Source organism: Paramisgurnus dabryanus, chromosome 4, assembly GCF_030506205.2.
Source record: "Paramisgurnus dabryanus chromosome 4, PD_genome_1.1, whole genome shotgun sequence".
Classification (NCBI taxonomy): domain Eukaryota; kingdom Metazoa; phylum Chordata; class Actinopteri; order Cypriniformes; family Cobitidae; genus Paramisgurnus; species Paramisgurnus dabryanus.
The window spans coordinates 35648315-35670220 of NC_133340.1; the positions used below are offsets into that span (position 1 = coordinate 35648315).

General features: G+C 36.1%; 2 protein-coding genes across 2 annotated transcripts; one reads left to right on the forward strand and one right to left on the reverse strand.

Moving 5' to 3' along the window:
- The first annotated feature begins 1174 nt into the window (after positions 1–1174).
- On the forward strand, positions 1175–2005 carry spink4 (serine peptidase inhibitor, Kazal type 4). Its single transcript, XM_065254387.1, has 4 exons — positions 1175–1300; positions 1532–1563; positions 1686–1798; positions 1908–2005. The coding sequence occupies exons 1-4, from the start codon at positions 1252–1254 to the stop codon at positions 1951–1953; spliced, it is 240 nt and encodes a 79-aa protein (XP_065110459.1). The 5' UTR covers positions 1175–1251; the 3' UTR covers positions 1954–2005.
- Positions 2006–5151: 3146 nt separating this feature from the next.
- Positions 5152–20841, reverse strand: b4galt1 (UDP-Gal:betaGlcNAc beta 1,4- galactosyltransferase, polypeptide 1). Its single transcript, XM_065254389.2, has 6 exons — positions 20307–20841; positions 15852–16087; positions 14780–14967; positions 7346–7468; positions 6988–7092; positions 5152–6902 (listed from the first exon to the last, which is right to left on the reverse strand). The coding sequence occupies exons 1-6, from the start codon at positions 20605–20607 to the stop codon at positions 6761–6763; spliced, it is 1095 nt and encodes a 364-aa protein (XP_065110461.1). The 5' UTR covers positions 20608–20841; the 3' UTR covers positions 5152–6760.
- Positions 20842–21906: the final 1065 nt, after the last annotated feature.

Here is a 21906-nt window from a genome sequence, read left to right on the forward strand (position 1 = left end):
AACGTCGAGACCGTCACATTTTAAACCATACATTTTCTACACAGAGAGGAGGTTAACTGCATTACCGTACTGGGGTTTGGAAATGTTGTGAGCGTTTCTAACACGTTAATTCTTCAGATAGCAAAATGCAGCAGCAACAGCAGAGAGCTCGTGAGCGCGCTCAGACCCTAATGGCGTCTGCGACTCCGTTGACTGCAGCGCCAGCTTCTGCCAGACTAAAATAATGTAACATGATCAAAACACTATCAAAACGGCGAAAATCTCCGAAAAGTGACGATATTTATAATATTGTGCATATTAAACAGATAAAAAGTCAAATAAAAGATTAATAGACGCATCTTTGATTTTGAGGTTGGATGAAAAATCTATTGGCTCAAAAAAACCAAGGACGTGCCCCCTCAGTTTGAATGGGCATAACGCCTCTGATTTCATACCTTTATCATTACATTTATTTATCTGATCTGCATGCTGCCAACTCTTCATGCAATGACATGTAATGACCAGCAGATGGGGATAATGACAAAAACGAAACAAAATTGAAAGCATTCTATATTACCACAGATGAGACAATTTAATTATTATATAAAATCATTGTATTTTACATTAGACGGTTTTAACAGTAAAAACATAAACAAACAACTTTTGTGGACTTAACGCAAATTTCCTTTGTCCTTTTAGAGTTTTTTTCTGATAACAAGTAACAAGAAACTCTCTATATATAATATTATATTATGGGGCAAATTTTACGTACAGGATTTATCCTACACTCTCGGGAAAAAAAGTTGGGATTGTACCCTTTAAAGAGGCCTAATATGAATGTATGTATATGTATTTAGTTTACAACCGGTTACACTCTAAAAACAAACGGAAGAACCATTTTTAGTGCCATATAGCACCGGTGAAGCACCCGTGTAGAACCATATAGTGCTATTTGGTGCTATATGGTCCCTATATGGTTCTACACAGGTGCTTTACAGGTGCTTCAGCGGTGCTATATGGCACTAAAAATGGTTCTTCTATGATTACGACCAAAGAACCACTATTGGTGTTATATAGCACCGTTTGTTTTTAGAGTGTATGACATTAATACATTCTACTGTACACTACGTTAGTCTTATCACCACCAGAGTGAGTATGAGGTCTGCTTTAGGACGGTGTAAATATTTCTGTGTATTCAAGTGTTACAATTCCCACACTTTATAGCCTCCATATAAAGTCATGTGAGTATAACTGAGCTCATTCTTTGCTGAAATGTACAAGAGAGTGTTGCTGTTCGGCCTGCTTTTCCTGCTCACTTCAGGTAATACAAAAAGTATTTTTATTACAACATTAATAAATTAGCATCATTAATGAGTTGAATGTATATCTGTAAAGAGTTAAGGGTTAAGCTGTGTAACTAGCTTAACTTCCCTGACTTCTCTAAAAATAAAGATGGCATGCAATACCTTTGCCTAAAACAGGTTTGACCTTGGTGACACAGTAAAACATTAAAAAAACAAAAACAGTGAAAACTTTTGCAACTTTGTTTCAGGAGCTCATGGGTCAACTGGCTCATATCGAAAAGTAAAAGGATTATTTTGTTTTATATGAAAATATATTTTTATATATTTACTTGCTTTTATTGATCAATTTTAAGATCTTGGAATGTAAAGTATTTTATTTTATGTGTGTGTGTTGTGTTGTAGCCTGTGTGTGCCGACATGGCAGAGATCAATGCATGTCCACTGAACCTTGCACCTGTGTGTGGCGATGACGGAAATACGTACGCCAACGAGTGCATGCTGTGTGTGGAGAGACTGTACGTCACATGTGCATGCATACACGCAGACAGCTGAAATAAATACTTTTTGTATCAACTGTATATTTGTATATTTATCATAATATAATACAATGTTTATGTCTTTCAGGAAAACCAAATCAGAAATATTAATCATGAGAACTGGGAACTGCTGATCTCTTCTGAAGAGAAAATGACAAGGATCAGATTAAAGCATTTGAAAAGAAATGTACGCATTGTTTCTTGTATTTACATCTGTCAATCAAAAATTAATTTCTGGGGTTGGAAAAGAAAACATTTCAGATGCTTATTCCGAGAAAGCACATCGGAGCAGATTTTTTCAGACAATAACAATGATGCATGTTAAGATGTCAGTGCACTGTGTTTTTTTTTTTTTTACTTAATGTGTATTAGTTTTTAACACTGTGCTTTTAAAATCAGATCAAATCAAACATGCATTTTATTCTGGGACTAGAATAAACCCTGTCCGGCAAACAACCTGTTAAAGTGCGATGATTAGGTAAACATGATTTAAGTGCATTTTAATAATTTCATATTATAATTTCATCTTCTACACTATTTATTTGCCCCAAACTACAACAACAGTATCTTTATAAACACCTAAAGGAAATTTATAACATTGCAGCACAGTTTTAAGTGATACGCTGTTAAGTTTTACATTTGGCATGATCAGAAATTACGTGTATAACCAGTCATTCTAGGAAAGTGGCCCCACCTTTAAAAGGGTGAGTAGGCTTTGACTCAAATAAATACTTGCAATGACCTTTTTAATCACCTTGTAAAAGACCTTGGGTTTAGCAGTGTGTATGTTTAACACGGTGGTGTCTTTTGTTGTTTTTCAGTGATTCGGGAAAAAAATGCCTTTTAACCACACTGTTCCGCCCAACCACATGTTTGAATAGTGAAAAGGAATTACTGTATAGCTAGGGGTGGGCGGTGTGACCAAAAATTCATTTCAGGTAGTTAGTCATTTTATTTTACGGTAATGGTATATTTTAAGGTATATATGTTGTTTAGCTTTATTTAGGGCCCGAGCACACTCGGGTGCAAAGCCCTATTGTTTTTGCTCAGTTTCTTCTTCTTCTTCTCTGAAATGAATCACATTTTTGAGGGCCTAAACATGCTCGAAAACTCATGAAACTTTGCACACACGTCAGAAGTTACGAAAATGTACATGTGATATAGGCATCAGAAGTGGGCGTATAGAAATGACTCGAAAGCGCCAGCTGCAAAATTTCAAGAGAACAGCCCTCCCGCTACCAAAAACGTATGGATACGAAATTTGGTAGGGTTATCTATCACCTCAAGATGGACAAAAAAGTCCCAAGCTCTAAACCCAGCAGGAAGTCGGCCATTTTGGATTTTCGCTATGATTTCTGCGCAAATGTTGGCATTTCCAGGCTTCATACTTTAACAAACTCCTCCTAGAAATTTTATCAGATCATCTTCATATTTGGTCTGTGTCATCTAAAGGCCTTTGTGATGTTAAATTGCGGAGATCTTGACTTTTTGTTGGAGCGTGTGTCTGTGGCAGCCTGGCAAATTTCAGCGTTTAGCCACGAAACAGGAAGTTGTTCTAACTCAGGCATACAATGTCCAATCTGACCTACGCTATTCAAGTGTATGAATATGCACAAACCAGACAGGGAAAATACCTGTATATGAGATCTTTAGATATGGAGATAATAAATATGACAGGTGCTATGAGATAGTGATCATGGGCTCTTGACGCTATTTACTTAACGACTTGCAACTTTACCGTTGCCTCTCTCTCTCATCTTTTTGATAAAAAAACATACATCGCTGCATAAATAAATGCAAGTTTTAAAGTTCAGACAACTTTACAACAATTAACAGCATTGTGTGCAGAAAATTATTTATTAATATTTGGAGGCACAGTTTCTCCTTGCGCATGCTTCGAGAGACCTCTGCGCTTTGAGAGACCTTTTAGGCTTTTAGGCTATTAAGGCAATTGATTTATTAAAAGGCAGGCACCAGAAAATGGCATCTACTTGAGTAAATTCTTTGGAACCACACACATTTTTTACTTTTGATGCCCATGTATTTCACAGTAGCACACTGTAAAAAAAAATCCGTAGAAATTGCAGCTGGGTTGCCGGTAATTTACCGTAGATTTAAATTTATGTTATTTACTGGCAAAAAAAAATTCAAAGTTGAATGAACATTTAACATTTACAAGTCTTTGTCTTTACAGAGTAAAACTAAAAAAAACAGCATCAAGCAAAACATTCTGGGAAACAAAATCTGAAGCAAAAAACAGAAAAAGGTTGATGATGATTTCTGGTTCCCAGAATGCTTTGCATGAGGCTGTTATTGTATAGTTTTATTCTGTAAAGATAAAGACTTGTTAATATTTAAAATTTATTTAACTTTGAACAAACTCTTGCCAGTAAATAACATAAATTAAAATCTACGGTAAATTACCGGCAACCCAGCTGCAATAACATTGTAATTTCTACGGATTTTTTTTACAGTGCAGAATGTACCGCCATACTGTCCTTTGAATGGTTTTTGTTGTGATGATAAACAGTGATACATTTGCAAAAAAGTTTTGTCAACATCTCGGGTTTAGCAACAATCAGCACTATACTGGCTATGTATTCATGCGAAACAGAAACAGTTTTGCAATATCAGCTTAACATAAAAATAGGTATAAGCAAACAAGGTGCTTTAAATGGACACTCCAATTTTCCAGCTCCCCTAGAGTTAAACATTTGATTTTTACAGTTTTTTATTCCATTCAGCCGATCTCCAGGCTAGCACTAGCACTTTTAGCATAGCTTAGCATAATCCATTGAATCTGATTAGACCATTAGCATCACGCTCAAAAATAACCAAAGAGTTTCGATATTTAAAACTTGACTCTTCTGTAGTTACATTGTGTACTAAGACCTACAGAAAATTAAAAGTTGCGATTTTCTAGGCAGATATGGCTACTAGCGTAATAATCAAGGACTTTGCTGCTGTGACATGGCTGCAGCAGGCGTAATGATATTACGCACTGCCCGAAAATAGTCCCCTGCTATTGAAAGTAAACACAGGGACTATTTTCGGGCAGTGCGTAATATCACTACGCCTGCTGCAGTCAGCAGCAAAATCCTTGATTATTAGACCAGAATGAGAGTATAGTTCCTAGCCATATCTGCCTAGAAAAATCACAACTTTTATTTTCTGTAGGTCTTAGTACATTAACTACAGAAGAGTCAAGTTTTAAATATCAAAACTCTTTGGTTATTTTATAGCGCTAATGGTCTAATCTGATTCAATGGATTGTGCTAAGCTATGCTAAAAGTGCTAGCGCCAGACCCCGATATCGGCTGTATGGATTAACTCTAGGGGAGCTGGAAAATGAGCATATTTTTTTTTAAAGTGGAGTGTCCCTTTAAAGGTTCTTCACATGCAGCGATGCCATAGAAGAAAAAATATGAAAAGAGAATACTATGAAAGTGAATGGGGCTCAAGAACGCTTTGGTTACAAACATTCCTCAAAATATCTTCCTTTCTTTTTATAAATTTATACAGGTTTGTAATTTTCATTTTTGTAACAAAATGTTCATTTTTGGGCGAACTATCCTTTTAAAACAACTGGTTATGCAAGTCAATTCAACCTACCATTTTAAGTTTTTACTGTAGTTGACATAACTTAAAAAAAATAATAATTCATTTGTTAAGTTAAATATGTTGATTTGACATCATTTTTTAAAGTGCAATTATTATTAACCATTCTTACCTATTTATAATTTGAAGAACCTTTTAAATATTTTCAGTTTTTAATTGCACACTTATGATTTGATCTCACCTAAAGCTGTTGTCATAAGAATTAAGTCTAATAAACACAAACTGATAATCAAGTTAATATTTCGCATAGGCTGCACAGCCGAGGAGAGTATTTTGGGTTGGATTTAATTCTGGCTCACATTGCAAGACAAACATTTTGACGCGTTGATGGCACATTGTGGGAATTTATTGGTGAAACTTCAAAACTTTTTCTTGTTTATTACAAAAGATTTTATAATGAAAATACTCTGCCAGTGTATGAAAGTAAGTAGTATGAAATATTAGTCAGCAACTAAAGACAAAAACATTTTCCTCCACCAAAAATTATTTTCTATTGAAAAAGATAAATAAGTTACAAATGTCACATTAATTTGAATTACATTTCGATCTAATTAAATTGTAAACAATTAAAGATACCAATGTATTACAAACTTGTTGTTTTTGCTTAATACTTTCTTACTATACGAACATAAAGATAAAAAACCATACTACCGTCAGATTAGTTTGAAAATAAAAAAGTTTTGTTTGAATCAAGTATTGCACTTAAATTTTTAAGTTTAATCAACTTAATAAAAGTTGACTGAACTTAATAATGTATAAAAGTCACAGTTTTTACAGTGAAGGATTTTCACATGAAAGAAAACCCACGTTTACAATCCAGTGTGATAGCTTAAAAACCTGACTGGCCAGAAATAAGTACTATTCCAGGACCAAGCATGAAGTATATGTACAAGTACATATGAATAAGTACAGATCATAAACAGTAGATGACCCTGATGACATTCTTTAAGTCTTAACTTAAAGAAAATGGATTTGTGTCTCATATTAGAGGCACTTGGTCGCTTGTGGCTAGAAGGGATACAGCTACGGCCAATTCTCACAGGATGAACGCTGTTTTTATATTTATCCTACCCCCAAACCCAACATCTCACAAGATGTGCCCGTAGCATAATCGCCTCTAGCCTGACACCACTTAACTTATACCCATATTCAAAGTAGTTATGTCATTTGATTCCTGAGACATGATCTTTACTAACTGATTTGCAAATCAGATTTAACTTTATTTTGATCCAAAAGCTCAGCAATCTTGCATGCTCGCCTGTGTGGTCTGACGGGCATGTGAATGTTTTTCCCGGAGGGTTAAAGCAAGTTAAATGTCTCCTCTTAGATCCCTTTGGTTGGCTTGCCAATGTCCACTATGATTTTGGTGAAAAGCTGGTCTTTTTCTACCTTTAGGACTTTGTACTTGAGTGATTTGATGCCGTCTTGGTTCATCATCTTCCGTACGAGACGGATTCTTTTAAATCTAAAAAATGAAAATGCACAGAATAAGATCTTCATTTAGTCCTCTATGTCTATATGTGCACGTGTACGTTTAAAAGAAAGTTTACCTGTGTGGATTCGCCTCATTTTTCTCATCTCTCTTGTGACGGATCATTCGGCATTTACCGATGTTTCCGCTTGGCCTTGATATTGTCATGCCCCGGTATGCGAGCCTTGAAAAAGAACAAGCCCATAAACATTACCTGTGCATTGCCTAAAATCCCATTACTCCCTTAATGCACAACCACTGTTTTATTGTATAAAACCTTAATCAATTATGTTATATATAAAATCACAAATCATGTGGTATGTGTGTGATTGCCAAGCAAAATAAAATTTGTATTATTTAAAGCATGCTGTCAAATGTTTGATCAGCAATGTCTTTGACACACCACCAGCTCATCTGAATGGAATGTTTTTCCTCACCTATAATAAATGTCATCATCCTCTCCTCCCCAGCCCCAGTAGTTATTGGGAAAGCCATTAATCTTCAGATACTGGGCTTTGCTCATAGCTGACACACCCCCAAAATAATTTTTATATGGCAACCTGCATAAAAAAAAAATCTTAAATAACATACAGACACTTAACATAACCACATTGTGATGTCACAAAGTTTATGATTAGGTTTGATATCAGGTTTGTTTGCTTTATTTTTTACCCCTGGGACAAAGAATGAAAAAATAGAGATGCACCAATATTAAATTTTTTCCACCGATTCAAGTGCGCGTGCACTTGAAGTTCAAATAGATTTGATTGGCTGTCAATGGTTTATTGTTCATCAGGTGGGGAAAAATCGCCCAGAAAGTGATCCAAACGATATCCTTCGTTGTATCTTTATCGTTATAGTTTTGGTGTGAACTCCGCTTTTGTCTTTAATATAAAAAGATTTTCAAAACTATATATTTATAGTTATAGTTATCATTAAAATGTGAACGGCTCTTAAGCCTTAGTTAAAGGAACAGTATGTAGGATTGTGGCCAAAACTGGTATTGCAAACACAAAACTTGTGGCTAAAACTGGTACTGCAATCACACAACTGGTGGCCAATACACAAAATGACAACATAAACATCAGTTGAGGGCTGCAACTCCATTTCTTAAATGATAATATCCTGGCCAGAACACTGTTGTCAATGATATAAGTATTTGAAATGAAAATGGATTTCTTAATGTCTAGTGACATATCAGGGCCATTTTATGATTAATAGATATACATTTCTTACATACTGTTCCTTTAAATGAGAATGTTTTAACATCGTTTATAAACTGCCGTTTATCTTGAGTCAAATCAATGGCACTGGCATAATTTAAGATCGGCCAGTGCAAGTTATTTTAGGCTGAAACGTCTTCAACACGTGTTTTAGTCTAGGACTAGCCTTAAAGGGACAATAAGTAGGATTTTCCCCCATCTTGTGGTGAAATTGTATTTTGCATTCGAATGAATAGTGCTCTCTAGCGCCTCGCTTTTCCAAATGCGTTTTGCAACTATGTACTCACTGATCTCCTTATCCGTTTCAGCTGGTTCATGTGTTTTTAACGAAAACGTGTTGTGGAAACGTGTTGCAGTAGGCTAGTGCTTTTTGTCCCTTTCTGCTATTTTAGTTTTTCAATATGGCGAAACATCATGGAAGCCTCATTGGACTTACCCGTTCGATGTAAATAAAGAGAAGAAAATCTAAGCTTACAAAGCAAAGTCAGATCATTGGCATAGGTCATTTGACACCAATGAGGACATATTTATGAACAAAGACATTGATTTTGACTGATAAAAAAACTACACATTGTCCGTTTAAGTCTGTGAAACCGGGGAAAACAGTAGTAATTTAAGTAAATCAGTCATGATTTCTCTGGAAAGCTTAGCTATTCTTCATCAACACTATACAGTACATGCAAAATCCGTTGTACAGCATTCACAATGACCTATTTTACACCGAAGATTATTAAATAATGTGTGACTTTCACGGTTTGTGAAATTATAATCTTGATGTTCATTTATGCATTTGGCAAAGATTTAAATCAATGCTAAATCAAACTACTTAAGCCAGGATTTTACAGACAGGCTCCCATTTATGCAATAAACATTAGTGAAATATTTTTATGATGATTCATTTTTATAAAAATTCTGTTGTTATCTTGCGAAACGGGAAAGGCTGCTTTACTTTTGACTAATAGCTTTACTAGTAGGGACAATAGCTTATTACATCCGTTTTAGCTTTGAAGCTATTAATAACAAAAAATGGGCTCACGTCCATATGACACAGAGATGAGCAGCATGGACTCAGCAAGCTATTTAGCAATCGGACACTACGCAGGTTATTCAGCCATTTACATGAACACACAAGAGATTTGCTTCTCATTCTCATGACTGATTCCGGCAAAAAAAAACCTGTGTGACATGAAACTCACGTAGGGTGGTTGTTTGTGGACTACTGGTGTGAAATTACACTTTTAAACAATGCTAAGTTTACAGTTATTTGATGTAACACTTTTCCTAAGAAATATTATATTATGAGCTATGCTTTGTGGCTAAATCTGATACGACAGACTAATATGAAAACAATCTTAACAATGATACAATAGGCTATAGCCTATCAAGTGTCTCAGGTAAAACACAAACAATCATAAATCAAAAATGTCCATATTTGACAACAACTAAATGCTCTGAATGACCATACAGTAGATGATTTGATCTCATGGTGACATTTTTATGGCAAAAGATACTGCAGATTTTATTGGATTTGCCTTAAACAGAAAACAATTTGAAATAATAAAAACTAAGACCTTTAAAGGGGACATTCCACAAGACGTTTTTAAGATATTAACTCTTTCACCGCCATTGACGAGATATCTCGTCAATTAAGAGAAAACGCTTCCCCGCCAATGACGAGATTTTCCGTCTTTCCGCAATACCACTATTATCCGCAACTTTTTAAACCCGGAAGTATTGCCCTATGGCAAGCAGCTGCATGTCCGTGTCTGTTTTAAAGATCGCTCTGAATGGGATCTCTATGAAAAGTCCGTCACAAAAATGGAATTATCTCTGCTTTTTGCTCAAAATGTGGTGTTTTTGCAGAAACCTACCCATATTCAAAAGCTGATTACAAAAGAACCACTGAAGGTAGGATGAAATGTTTTGTTTTTTTTAAAGCAGAGGGTCTGTTCTTTCATTTGGTATATTGTATTTTTATATATTTAAAGAAGAACATTTTATGGAAGGCATTAAACTTTGGTGAAAATCATGAAAAACGCTGGCGCTGGCTGTCAACTTTTTTTTTTAAACGCTGGCGGTGAAAGAGTTAAATTAATCTCTGATGTCCCCAGAGTACATATGTGAAGTTTTAGCTCAAAATACTCTATAGGTAATTTATTGTGGCATGTTAAAATAGGCACTTTATGGGTCTGAGCAAAAAGGCAACGTTTTTGTGTGTATCTCTTTAAATCCAAATGAGCTGCTCAGGTGGGCGGAGTCTCAAGCGGTCGCGCTGTAGACAAGAGAGGGAGATTTTATCACGAAAGAAGTTAGTAAGTTATGTTCAGCATTATATATTTGAACAAGTTTAAAAAGTCAATCATCTGTTTTATGCATACTAAATACATGTTTAATCAGCAGATGGGGAACATTGTGGAATAAAAATAAAGATTTTTAGGTCTCATGCTGCCAGTGTTTTAAACAGGCACAATGATTTTCAGCATGTTACAATAAAATCCACTTCCACAAGCACTCAGAAGTTTACTTTTTGACCAAACCACACAAGCACATTTAAATGATCTGTACTAAAACAACACGTTTAATGCTTAAACTTTAGAGAAACAGATCAAATGACATGTTTAAGTTTATTGTGATTGAACACATTCGCGTTTCTGTCAGTCTCTCACTCTCTATCTTGTAACTCCTCGTATTCATTTGAAACTTAAGAGAAACATTAAACAACATATTTATGCTTATTGTGTATGATTGTGAATACGGGTTGCTCCCTCCCTCGGTCTCGTGCAGTGCATTAATCCTCGTGTTCATTCATATAAACTTCAGAGAAACATTAAACAACATACTTGTTGTATTGATGAAATACGTTCGTTCACTCACTCACTCACTCGCTCTCACTCGCTCTCTCTTTTGCACTAAAGTAACGTTAATTCAACCTTTAGAAAGATTATTAAAACTACAAGTTATAAGATTGTAGGCTACTGTTTGTGTTTGAGGGAATGCAAACGCGTCGTGCTGTCAATCATTCTTTCTCTCTGACTCTCGCATTCGAGGCAGCGTCATGGTTGGATAGCGCAGATGAAGGGGCGGTATCATTATAATAAGATCCCCTTAATACGTCATGGGGGGAGCGAAATCCGAATGACCTATATATTCCCATGCTTGCAGAGAGAGCCTTACCAAAACAAAGTTACAGGGTTGCTATTTTTCATGTTTTCTGGGTTGGTAGAAGCACTGGGGACCCGATATAGCACTTAAACATGGAAAAAGTCTGATTTTCATGGAATGTCCCCTTTAAAGAGTTACAAATGTATATAAACAAGTTTCACAAAATCTAAATTTGTAAAAACTAAGACATTTAAAGAGTAGTAAACTTATATAAACAAGTTTCCCAAAATCTTAATGTTCCCCAGGGTCATTTTCCTGGTTGTATTCATATACCCTCAGGAACTGTGAAGTGACATATCATAATACTAATGGCAGATCAGATATCAGCGCAAACTGCTTAGTCATTCACGCAGTGATGGGCAATAAAGAAAGCATTCAGACAGCAATCTGCCACTAACAATACGCTTTTGTCCCTTTAATACACATTCACAAATGCATACATGCACATTGTAGCCGTGTTAATAGTGCTTTGCTAAAAGTGTATCTGAATGGCCGATGGCATGGTTGTGAAATACAGTATGAATGATGTTTGCATGGACATGTAAGATGTAAGATTAGATGTATTGTGTTTACCAGAGTACACAAAACTGGGTGTATAGTCTTGTTAAACAACCATGACAAATATTCTCATACGTAAACACTTGAGAAGTATTCATATATTATATTTTGCATACTAAAATAGCAAAATGGATTTTTGTGTGATCGCTTGGCATGGACAGTTCAGCAATATGATTTATGACTGACAGTTTCAGAATAAAGGTATGAAGTGTTATTGTACTCAGTTTTACTTACTGTTTCAGTTGTGGTTTTCTTGGCTTGTGTGAAGGTGATAAACAAAAGAACAAGCTACTGTACCAGCCCTCAATTTACAGCTTATCAGCCATAAGACAAAACTAGTTTTAACTTTTGTTTTGCTAACATGTATGACTTTTGATCAGTACTAGCCAATGGCGGCCCGTGACTGCTTATCCGAGGGGCGCTAATTCAAAATAAGTGTTTAGAGTGTCACGTGTGTTGCTTGCGTTTCAAAATATGTGTTTGTTGCGTCATCTGAACCATGTGCATCACTTGTTTTGTCAAAATAAGTGCCTGCTGCACACGTGTCAAAACCATTTATGATAAAAGAGACGCTCACGTTCACAAAATACACACAAGACACTTCCTTAACAGTAAACTTTGATTATGCATGAGATTATGGGAGTATCTGGCAAATGCGTGCATTTTTTTTTATTATAAACCCTTTAGACGCATCTGCAGATGGCACTTATTTAGACAAAACATGTGATGCACACAAGATCTCTCTTCATAATGGAGCCATTATTAATGGAGACAATATAAGTGAATACAGTAATATTTGTGCTTAATAACATCATCATCACAATCTGATTATTCTGTAAAAATCTTTTAGGTATGAAACAATTTCGTCATATAAGGGAATTGCATCAGAATAGTGTCAATCTATGCTAGGTTATGTCATTTTTTTTTTTTAAATAATTATGAGAAGTGCTCTTTATTCCCACTTGAGCCCATGCCCCCCCCCCCCCCACATGTCTGTGCATGTCCCTAAAAGCATTTGCAGTTCCTGTTGTTTGAACAACACATCAAAAAGTTGACACTACCTTAAAATAGATCAAGGAACACTGTATTTAAAGGATTTGGTGGGGCAAAAGGGGCTAAAAGCACTATCAAATGTGGCCGGGACATGTTTAACCTGTTCTTTTATACAGTTTGTTCCAGAAAGGAATCAGGAAACTCAAAATTCTAACCTTCTGGGAATTACACAAACCCACAAAAAACTTCTCTAATTTTCGGCCCCCAAGTGGCTCGACTTCATTTGTTTATGTAAATAGGTAAAAATGGGAGCCGCAGATTTTTTCCCAGACTTCAACAAGGCAGAACTGGACTTGCAAATACTTGTATGACTTGAGTTTTTTCTGTGTATAACATGAAAATTTTATTTCAACCCTGTAACCATACGCCTGCGGCCTTTTTATTGTTTCCAATGGAAGTGCTGCGCTTTTCAATAACGCCAGCAGCTTGCGGGTTTTGTCCGCACTTTTTTCCACACTCCGAATCGAAACATATTTAACTTTGGGTGAAATGCTCAGCTCGTCAATGTCACTGCACACAGTGAAGGACGGGCGGGACAAATATCACAATTACCACCTGCCGCATCGTACAACAGAAGTATCACAGCAAGCAAAACGCTTGCACAGCTGAAGAAACACAGTTGTGGCTGGAAGGGATACAGCAATGGCTAAAAAAAATCTCTTGAAATCTCACAAAATGAGTGCTGTTTTCATCCTAATCCTATCCCTGAACCCAGAGCCCTTTGGGAAGAAAGTTGCATCAACTCCATTCACTCCAATGGAACTGTTTTTTACAACAATGGATCAAAAAACAGTTCCTGGAAGTTACTGTCAGCTCCATAGAGCTGCAGCAAAAAAAGTTATGATCTTCATTTTAAAGAAACGCAATGGTGGTATATAGTGCACATTTATGCATAAAACATATGGGTGGAGTGTTTTTGGCACTGTGATTCTGCTCACTGCAAAAAAAACTTTCTTAGTAGTACTTTTGTGTTGTTTTCATGATGAGCAAAATGACCTTGGAAAATAAGTCTAGTTTTTAGACAAAAAATATAAACTGTAAGTAAATTAGTGCTTAAAACAAGCAAAAAAATCTGCCAATGGAATAAGAAAAAATTTCTTGAAATAAGTTTACTTTTTCAATAAACTTTTTTTTTGCTTGTTTTAAGCACAATTTCATATAAATTTTATATTTTTGTCTTAAAACTAGACTTATTTTCCTGATCCTATTTTCATCCTAACCCTACACTCAACATCTCGCAAGATTTGGCCTTAGCTGTATCCCCTCTAGCCAGAACCGAGAAACGCTAGCAAGTGCCCACAGTTGGCATCTGTCCGGCGGTTACAGCCACGCTTAAACCCTTTTGTGTACACACCTGCTTAGTCTCTGTGTTGACTGTAAACAAAGAAAAGGTACAGTAGCACATGTATAATACATTTATATATCCACGACTTCATGCTTAACCTTTCAGTATTTATACTTCACAGCAAAAATACTGGTAAAATATTTTTATATAACTGAACAACCAGTCCAGAATACATAAGCGTATGCCAATGAATAGAGAAGTAAGCATCTCCATTAATGTAAAAACTATTTGAGGATTTGATGTAAAGTGCATCCAAAATGTAACTGATCTATTTTGAATATGTATTCAAATTAATTTGTATCTGGCAGGCATGTTTTTTGATGTCCTTTTCTGTGCTCTTTAAATCATTTTTTTTTTACCTTGAACCTATGTAGGTAGATCATAAGCCATTTTAGGTCAGACTTTAGCCTGGTCACAATTTTTAACATTTGTTACAAATGTGTTCTTAAATATTAGGATCCTATTGTATATCAAAGCGTAATTTAACATCAACAGTATGTGCTATGTTTGTGTGTGAGACTTCATCTTACTTAAATCCAAATTTGTCCATGGACACAGAAAGGTGGCGCGGTTGACTGAAGCACTTGTAGGTGTTGTGGTCATCCATTGGGACGATGTCTACGTCACTAAAGACGAAACAGTCGTAATCGTATTCCTTTATTGCTTCTGCGTATCCCACGTTGAGTAGTTTTGCCCTGTTGAATGTGTCCTTCCCATTCTGAACAAAAAGCACAATGTAAGGATGACATGTTTGGGCAGGACAGTAGTGTCCAGAGACAGATTGAATGCATATAGAAAAAATATAAAATGAAATGATTCATTTGACTTTGTTAAGTTATTGTTAACCAAAATCAGTGTAGATCTGTACTTTGGGTGTTTAAGGTTCTTTATGGAACTATGCACACCAAAAAGAACCTCCTAGGTCTTGAAGTAGTAATAAAATCACTAATTTGTCCCAGTTGGGTCATTTCTTGGACCTTTCTTTGACACGAACGTAATGACCGTAGTAAAATCGATCATAGTTGGATATGCATGGCCCAACTTGTGAATAAACATAGACATACACACAAAGCAAATAAGCATCCGTCCACATTATGTTAGGTGCAAGCCTGTTTGCATCATGATTTTCCATGCAACATGGTGTACAAACCATGAAGGCAGGGCTGGAATACACAAAAGAGACGGGTAGAGAAAGTGGCTATTGATACAGAAATACAACCCATACAGCTTGTAAACAAAGCACAGTCAAATTACCCACAGTGAGTCACAAAAACTGACGGACATTAAATATGTTTGCAATACAGCTGAAAAAACACTGCATTTATTGACCGAAAACAAACTGAAAGAAACAGGTGGTATATTATATTGTATGTGCTATATTTTGTAGTGTTAATGGGTTGCATTTCTCTTCGTATCCGTCAGGGTGGTTAAAAACATTGTCTGGCTGTCTATGCAAAACCAAACTGCATTTCCATAAGTCAAGGTGAATGTCACCAGGCTGTGCCTACAATTTTGTTAAGGTTTTACTCACATCTCCTCAGTCTATCTATCTGTCTGTCTACTTTTTTCTGTGGATGCCGATATGTGATACGAGTCTTTTACCTGTTCTATGATATAAATCCCATAATCAAGCTGCTGTCTCTGTAGGATAGGATGAAGGTAGTAGAGCCAGTACTTGAGGTGTTCATCTCTGTTTCTGAATGGGATGATTATTGCCACTTTTTGAAGGGCCACACATTCGCTGGGTTTATACCTGCCGCCCGTATTAACCTCGGGATTATCCTCACGCACCTCACTTAAATTCAAAGGATTAGCAAAACCCACTTGCAATGGACCCACTGCAAGAGAAACAGAAAGAAAAGTATGTCACAACTGATGTCACAACAATTGATGAGAATGCATGACTATAAAATCAGACAGAGTGAGCAAACAGGAATTTATGATCCGTAATGATCCGTAAATGACATCAGGGTGTGACGTGTTATGTGATTATAATTGTATGCTTTGGGAATTTTTTCCGCATGCAGCGCCTAACGTTTGTTTATGATTTGCGGCTTTACAAGAATTCATTCACAAGCTTTATTCCAAGCTTGTGCAATTTTTCTGATTCGATCTGAAACTTAGTAGCTTACAGGTTTCAGTTTGCAGAGATTTCTTCATTGTGAACGTTGATTGGCATTGAAAACCTCCGGTTAAAGAGCTGAACCATAACTATATGTTGCAGCGACACGACACACAAGTCGTCACTATATGACACACCTCTTTCGCCATTGTTCCTGCCTTTTGTTCAAACAGGACAGATTCCGAGAATGTTACAGCAATGTAACATTCTCAAAACCTTGGATCAATTCCAGGATGTGTTTGCATGGGTGACAATTGCATAGCAAATTTCTGTGATGAACGCGCTAGAAAAAGCACATTAAAAGAGTTTTCCTAAAAGAGCTGCACGTCTTTTTTTCGTCTTTTTTTAAAGACTACATTTCACCCGTGGGTTTCCCGATGTAGCCGATTACTGTCACCGTCGGATGGTCACGACTGCTGTCTTACGTGCCTGGGCATTTTGCATGTGTTCGTGAATGAGCCCTCTCGCTTCGCAGATCCAAAGCCTGTTGAGATACCAGGGGAAGGAGCTGCATCGGAGGGGGAGCCTACACTCTTCGTGGTTGAGTCGGATACGCTGACGACCTCAGGACAGGTGGTGCAGCCTGAGTCTGATACGAAGATGAAGGCTATGCTTGCCCAGGCAGCCCAAGTGGTCGCTGCCACCATGCCTCCCGAACTATCCAGGCTGGATGATTGTTTTCTTGCGATGCTATGTTTCAACGACAGACACATTCTCACTTTGACACATCTGCTATGGCAGAGGTCCTCAACTCTGGCCCTCGAGATCCACTTTCCTGCAGAGTTTAGCTCCAACCCTCATCAAACTCACCTGCTTGCAACTTTCTGGTGTTCCTGAAGACCTGGCTCGGGTGTGTTTGATCAGGGCTGGAGCTAAACTCTGCAGGAAAGTGAAAGCTTGAGAGACTTGAGAACCTTGTCTTATGGCATTGTTCCTGCCTTTTGTTTACAAAATGCTACAGCAATGTAACATTCTCAGAATCTTAGATCAATTCCAGGAGATGTTTGCCTTTACCTAAAAAGCTTTTTGGCAATTTTATAGCAATTTTCTGGGATGAACGCACTGTGTGAAAGGGGTTTTATCGACCAACATATTGTGGTTGAACATACTGAAGAACAAACTGTATGAATGTATTGTTGCTTTAGAAAAAGGGTCTGCCATATGTATGTATATGGACCCTTTTACTGTTTGTACACAATGATGACGTGACACCGTATGCACACGCATTTTGGCAACAGAAGTATGGTAAGAGTCAACAGTGAAGCAACACAGACAGAGAAAGTTATTTTAAAATGTTGACTTTATCAACTTTTTCAACACAGCTACCAGATCCGTGTTATATAGTGGAGTGGAAAGAAGACGTTAGCAGATGGCCAAAAATAAACTTGCCAGATATATAGACGGTTTCAGCAGTAACAACATCAACAAGCGGCTTCGTGGTCATCACGTAACTTCTGGTGAACTCCGCGAAGAATAAATAACAACAAAGTCCTTTTAAAGTAGTTTATATATATATATATATATATATATATATATATATATATATATATATATATATATATATATACCAGAATTTACGTGATATATATATATATATATATATAACAAGCAAACTAAACAACACGAAAATTACATAGGAACCCAAAACATTTGTTATTTTCGACGAGGTATTTGTTTAATAGTTCAGTTTCAGCAACTAGTCAGACCATTAAATAAACAGAAAACGTAAGTAAAGTTCGGACCAGACGCTTATCACGTCACCGCACGTGCGCCCGATGAAACGGTCTTTACGTATATTAGTATTTTATTTTAGTGCAACCAAACGCAACAACCAGACATTTTGATGCTGGGAAACGTAATAAAAGTTTTAATAAAATTTCTGAGTTGCTAACACGTTAGAACCAATGGGGAATAACACAATTTCTGTTGCCAAAATGCGCGCGCAGGCTATTTGATCAAGTGAGCTGTAAAAGGGTCTATATAGATTAACATAGGTTGAAAGGCAAATTACACAACTACTTGGTTTCTGTATCGGAGGTATAGTATAACACCTACTTCAAAACTGTAAAAAAATTAAGGACATTATATTGTGAACTCGGTAATACAATATACAAATTATATAATTATTATTAAGTTATTTAGTTTTGAACCAAAAGATTAAACTGCACTGGGTTATGTCTGGGTTATTTTTTTTTACCTATAATAGGTAAATACTTGACAGAACACGTGCTGGATTAAAAATTACCCATGTTGGGTGGTTGTTATGCAACCATGGGTTATAATAACCCAGCAGTTGGGCTAAAGCAACCCAGCATTGGGTCAATGTTAACCAAATGGTGTGTTCTGTCCAATATTTACCTAACATGGTATAAAAATAACCCAGACATTTTTAGAGTGTGTGTTCTTTTTATCAAATCCCCATTGTTTTCCCACTGATGTCAATGTTGACACATATATTTTAAATGTTGCAATTTTTTACGTTTAATTCCGGGTTGATATAATCATATCAGTATGCATTTCAAAAAATAGCAAAACAGCATTCCTTATCGGAATAGTGGTGTCAATAAACAATAGGTATTCTGTGACAACATGCCCCAATAATTTGTTTAAAAAGATAGTTTGGTTATCATTTACTCATCCTCATGTTGTTCTAAACCTGTATGGATTTCTTTTTTCTGAAGAACACAAAAGGAGATATTTTGAGAAATGATGGTAAACACACAGCAGATAGTGACCATAGACTTCCATAGTAAAATATGATGGAATTTAATGGGTACCGTCAACTGTGTGCTCACCATCATTTATCACAATATTTCCAAAATATTTCTTTCCTACTATGGAAGTCAATGGTCACTAGCTGCTATGTGTTTACCATCATTTCTCAAAATATCTTCTTTGGTGTTCATAAAAAAAAATTAAACAACATGAGGATGAGTAAATGATGACAGAAATTTCATTTTAAAGTGAACTATCCCTTTAACTTGCTTTTACAGGTGTATCCCATGTTAGGCTAATTCAGAGATAAATAAAATAAGTTAATAAGACTGTTTGACATGAAGCACAATTTTATGATACCAAGCAAAATATTTATTACAGTGTACTGTGTACAAAACCTACTACACATGTCATAGAAGAAACACCAGATCAAGTGTCACTAGGAAGATGCCAAAACATACCACACAGTATGGATATATTTTAGATTTATCCAGAACATAATAGCCATACATTCATGTTATTCTACAGTTTTGATGGGTAGAAAGAACATGTGCCCCGTCTATGAAATCCAGGTTAAAGTGTCATAACCTAATTATGAGATGAGGAGCATCAGAGTTTGATTTCAATTCAGTCAATATTAAAGCTATCAAGTATATGTTTCCACATATTGTTCTTTACATTTTGTAGGATGATTATATGTAGAAAACATTAAGGGGCAGTTTCCCAGAAACGGTTAAGGACTAGGCCTTAGTAATATTAGGGCATTTAGGTATTTTTACAAACATACCTATTAATATTAAGACAGCTTATACATTTAAGTCTGGGTCTGTTCGAGACGCTGCCCATAATAAATCATAAAAAAGGCTTTAGCTGGGTTTTGATAGACAGGGCCATATATATAATTTAAGAATTAATAAGTGACCAAAACTTAAACAAGAGAGTGTACAAACTGTGCAAACACAATCCAAATGAAATATATATATAGTGTTATATTACAGTATAATTGCTTAATATATTCTAATCAATTAATATATTCTGATAAAAACAATAGTAAATTGATAAACTGTAGTAAATACAATAAGTTAATGTTTACTATAGTAAGGTTCAAAAACAATAGTCTATAGCATACAGAAATGTTACTATAGTTTACGATAAAGTATATACTAATAGGCTAGTAGGCAACAATATGATTTTAACGTTACAAAGTAAGGTAAACTTACATAAAAGTGGAGAAGTCTCAGGACATGGCTCTAGATGTTTATTCGTGAAGGCTAGTTCACTCAGGTCTACGTCTAGTGTTCCATTGCTGTAGTATTTTATCAGCTTAAGTACTTTTTTTCTGTGAGCTACTGACATGTTCATGTCAGTAACAAAATCTGAGATTTGCCGGTATTTCGTGTATTTATTAGCCCCCGAATCTGAATCATATAACACCATGAGGATGATGTGCAGCCCGACAATGACAGTTAACACAACGCACGCTTTGGTTAGAAATCCCTTATTTCCCATATACCCCAGCATTCTTCACAAACTACTGCAGTCCCTGGAGCAGAAAAAACGTGCGTTTCTGTAAATCAACACAGTCCTTGTCGCGTCCTGGTAACGTACATCCTTTCGTTTTTATTCTTTAAGTGACTAAACAAGAGAACGATCTGTTGGACTGAGAGAGAAGTGTAGATGTGGTGTTTGTGAACGAGTCGGCACTACGAACAGGTGTTCCAACGATCGCTGCTACCTCTCTGATGAGCTACCTACACACACTGCGCATGCGCATTGCTTTGCACTTATCTTTGTAAAAGCACATTTCCCAGTACTGAGAAACATGAACTACTGGTAGCACACATTCTGAGGAGGTAGTACGATATTCAGAGGTGAAAGAGGATCCAATATGAGAGCCTAATATAATTAATATTTTTTTAAACTGCTCAGCCACACGCAGTCTATACATTTAACATTTTATTTTTTTATGTGTGTATGTGTGTGATGATGACATTATCCCAACTCTCGATTGGTCGCACGCGCATTTACACATAAACATTAACATAATGTTTTAAGTGTGCTTTGGTTGGTATAGTTTTTATTTGGGTAGTTTATATATGTTTTATTTCATATAACTGTAAATAAAACGAAATTCACATGTGTATAATAGATTTTTTTACCAGACTTAATGTAATTAATAGCATTGTATATTTACGTGAAATATGTGCAACATATTATATATATATAATTCATATCAAGCTTGAGCTGAGCCAAATGATCCGGTTCCCTAAAAAAGCCCGTCCCATGTGTCTCATTTATAAAACTAAAAGCTTAAATGGCTTACGCCCAAAAAAATTCCGATTTGTAAAACCATGCGTAAACACCTGTAGGCAATGTTTTCTTTATAAATCACAAATCACATGCAAGTGTGCGTACGTGGATTAATCTCATATCCATATCTCATATCCTGCACGCCCATTTATAATCTATAAATACTTAGTCAACGCAACTCATCTCCTGAATGCTGATCCGTATAATAATGAGATTGGCATCCAATTCTTTCGCAAGATGGTACACTCCGCCAATAAATGCAAGCCACTGGCGTAATACTTCAGCAGTGCAATCCCCATGTAATGGCCTATAGCTATATACAACAATTACTTTTGGATTTATTCTTCATGATAATGTTGATCTAACGTATGATAGAGTGAAATTTACTGTGTGACTGTACTTAATTGTTTGACATGTACGTCTTCAATCTCACCATCTGTGTCGACAATTTCCTTTATCTCCAACTCGTGGCACATTTTCCCGTCAAGTTTATTTTTATAGTCAGATCAC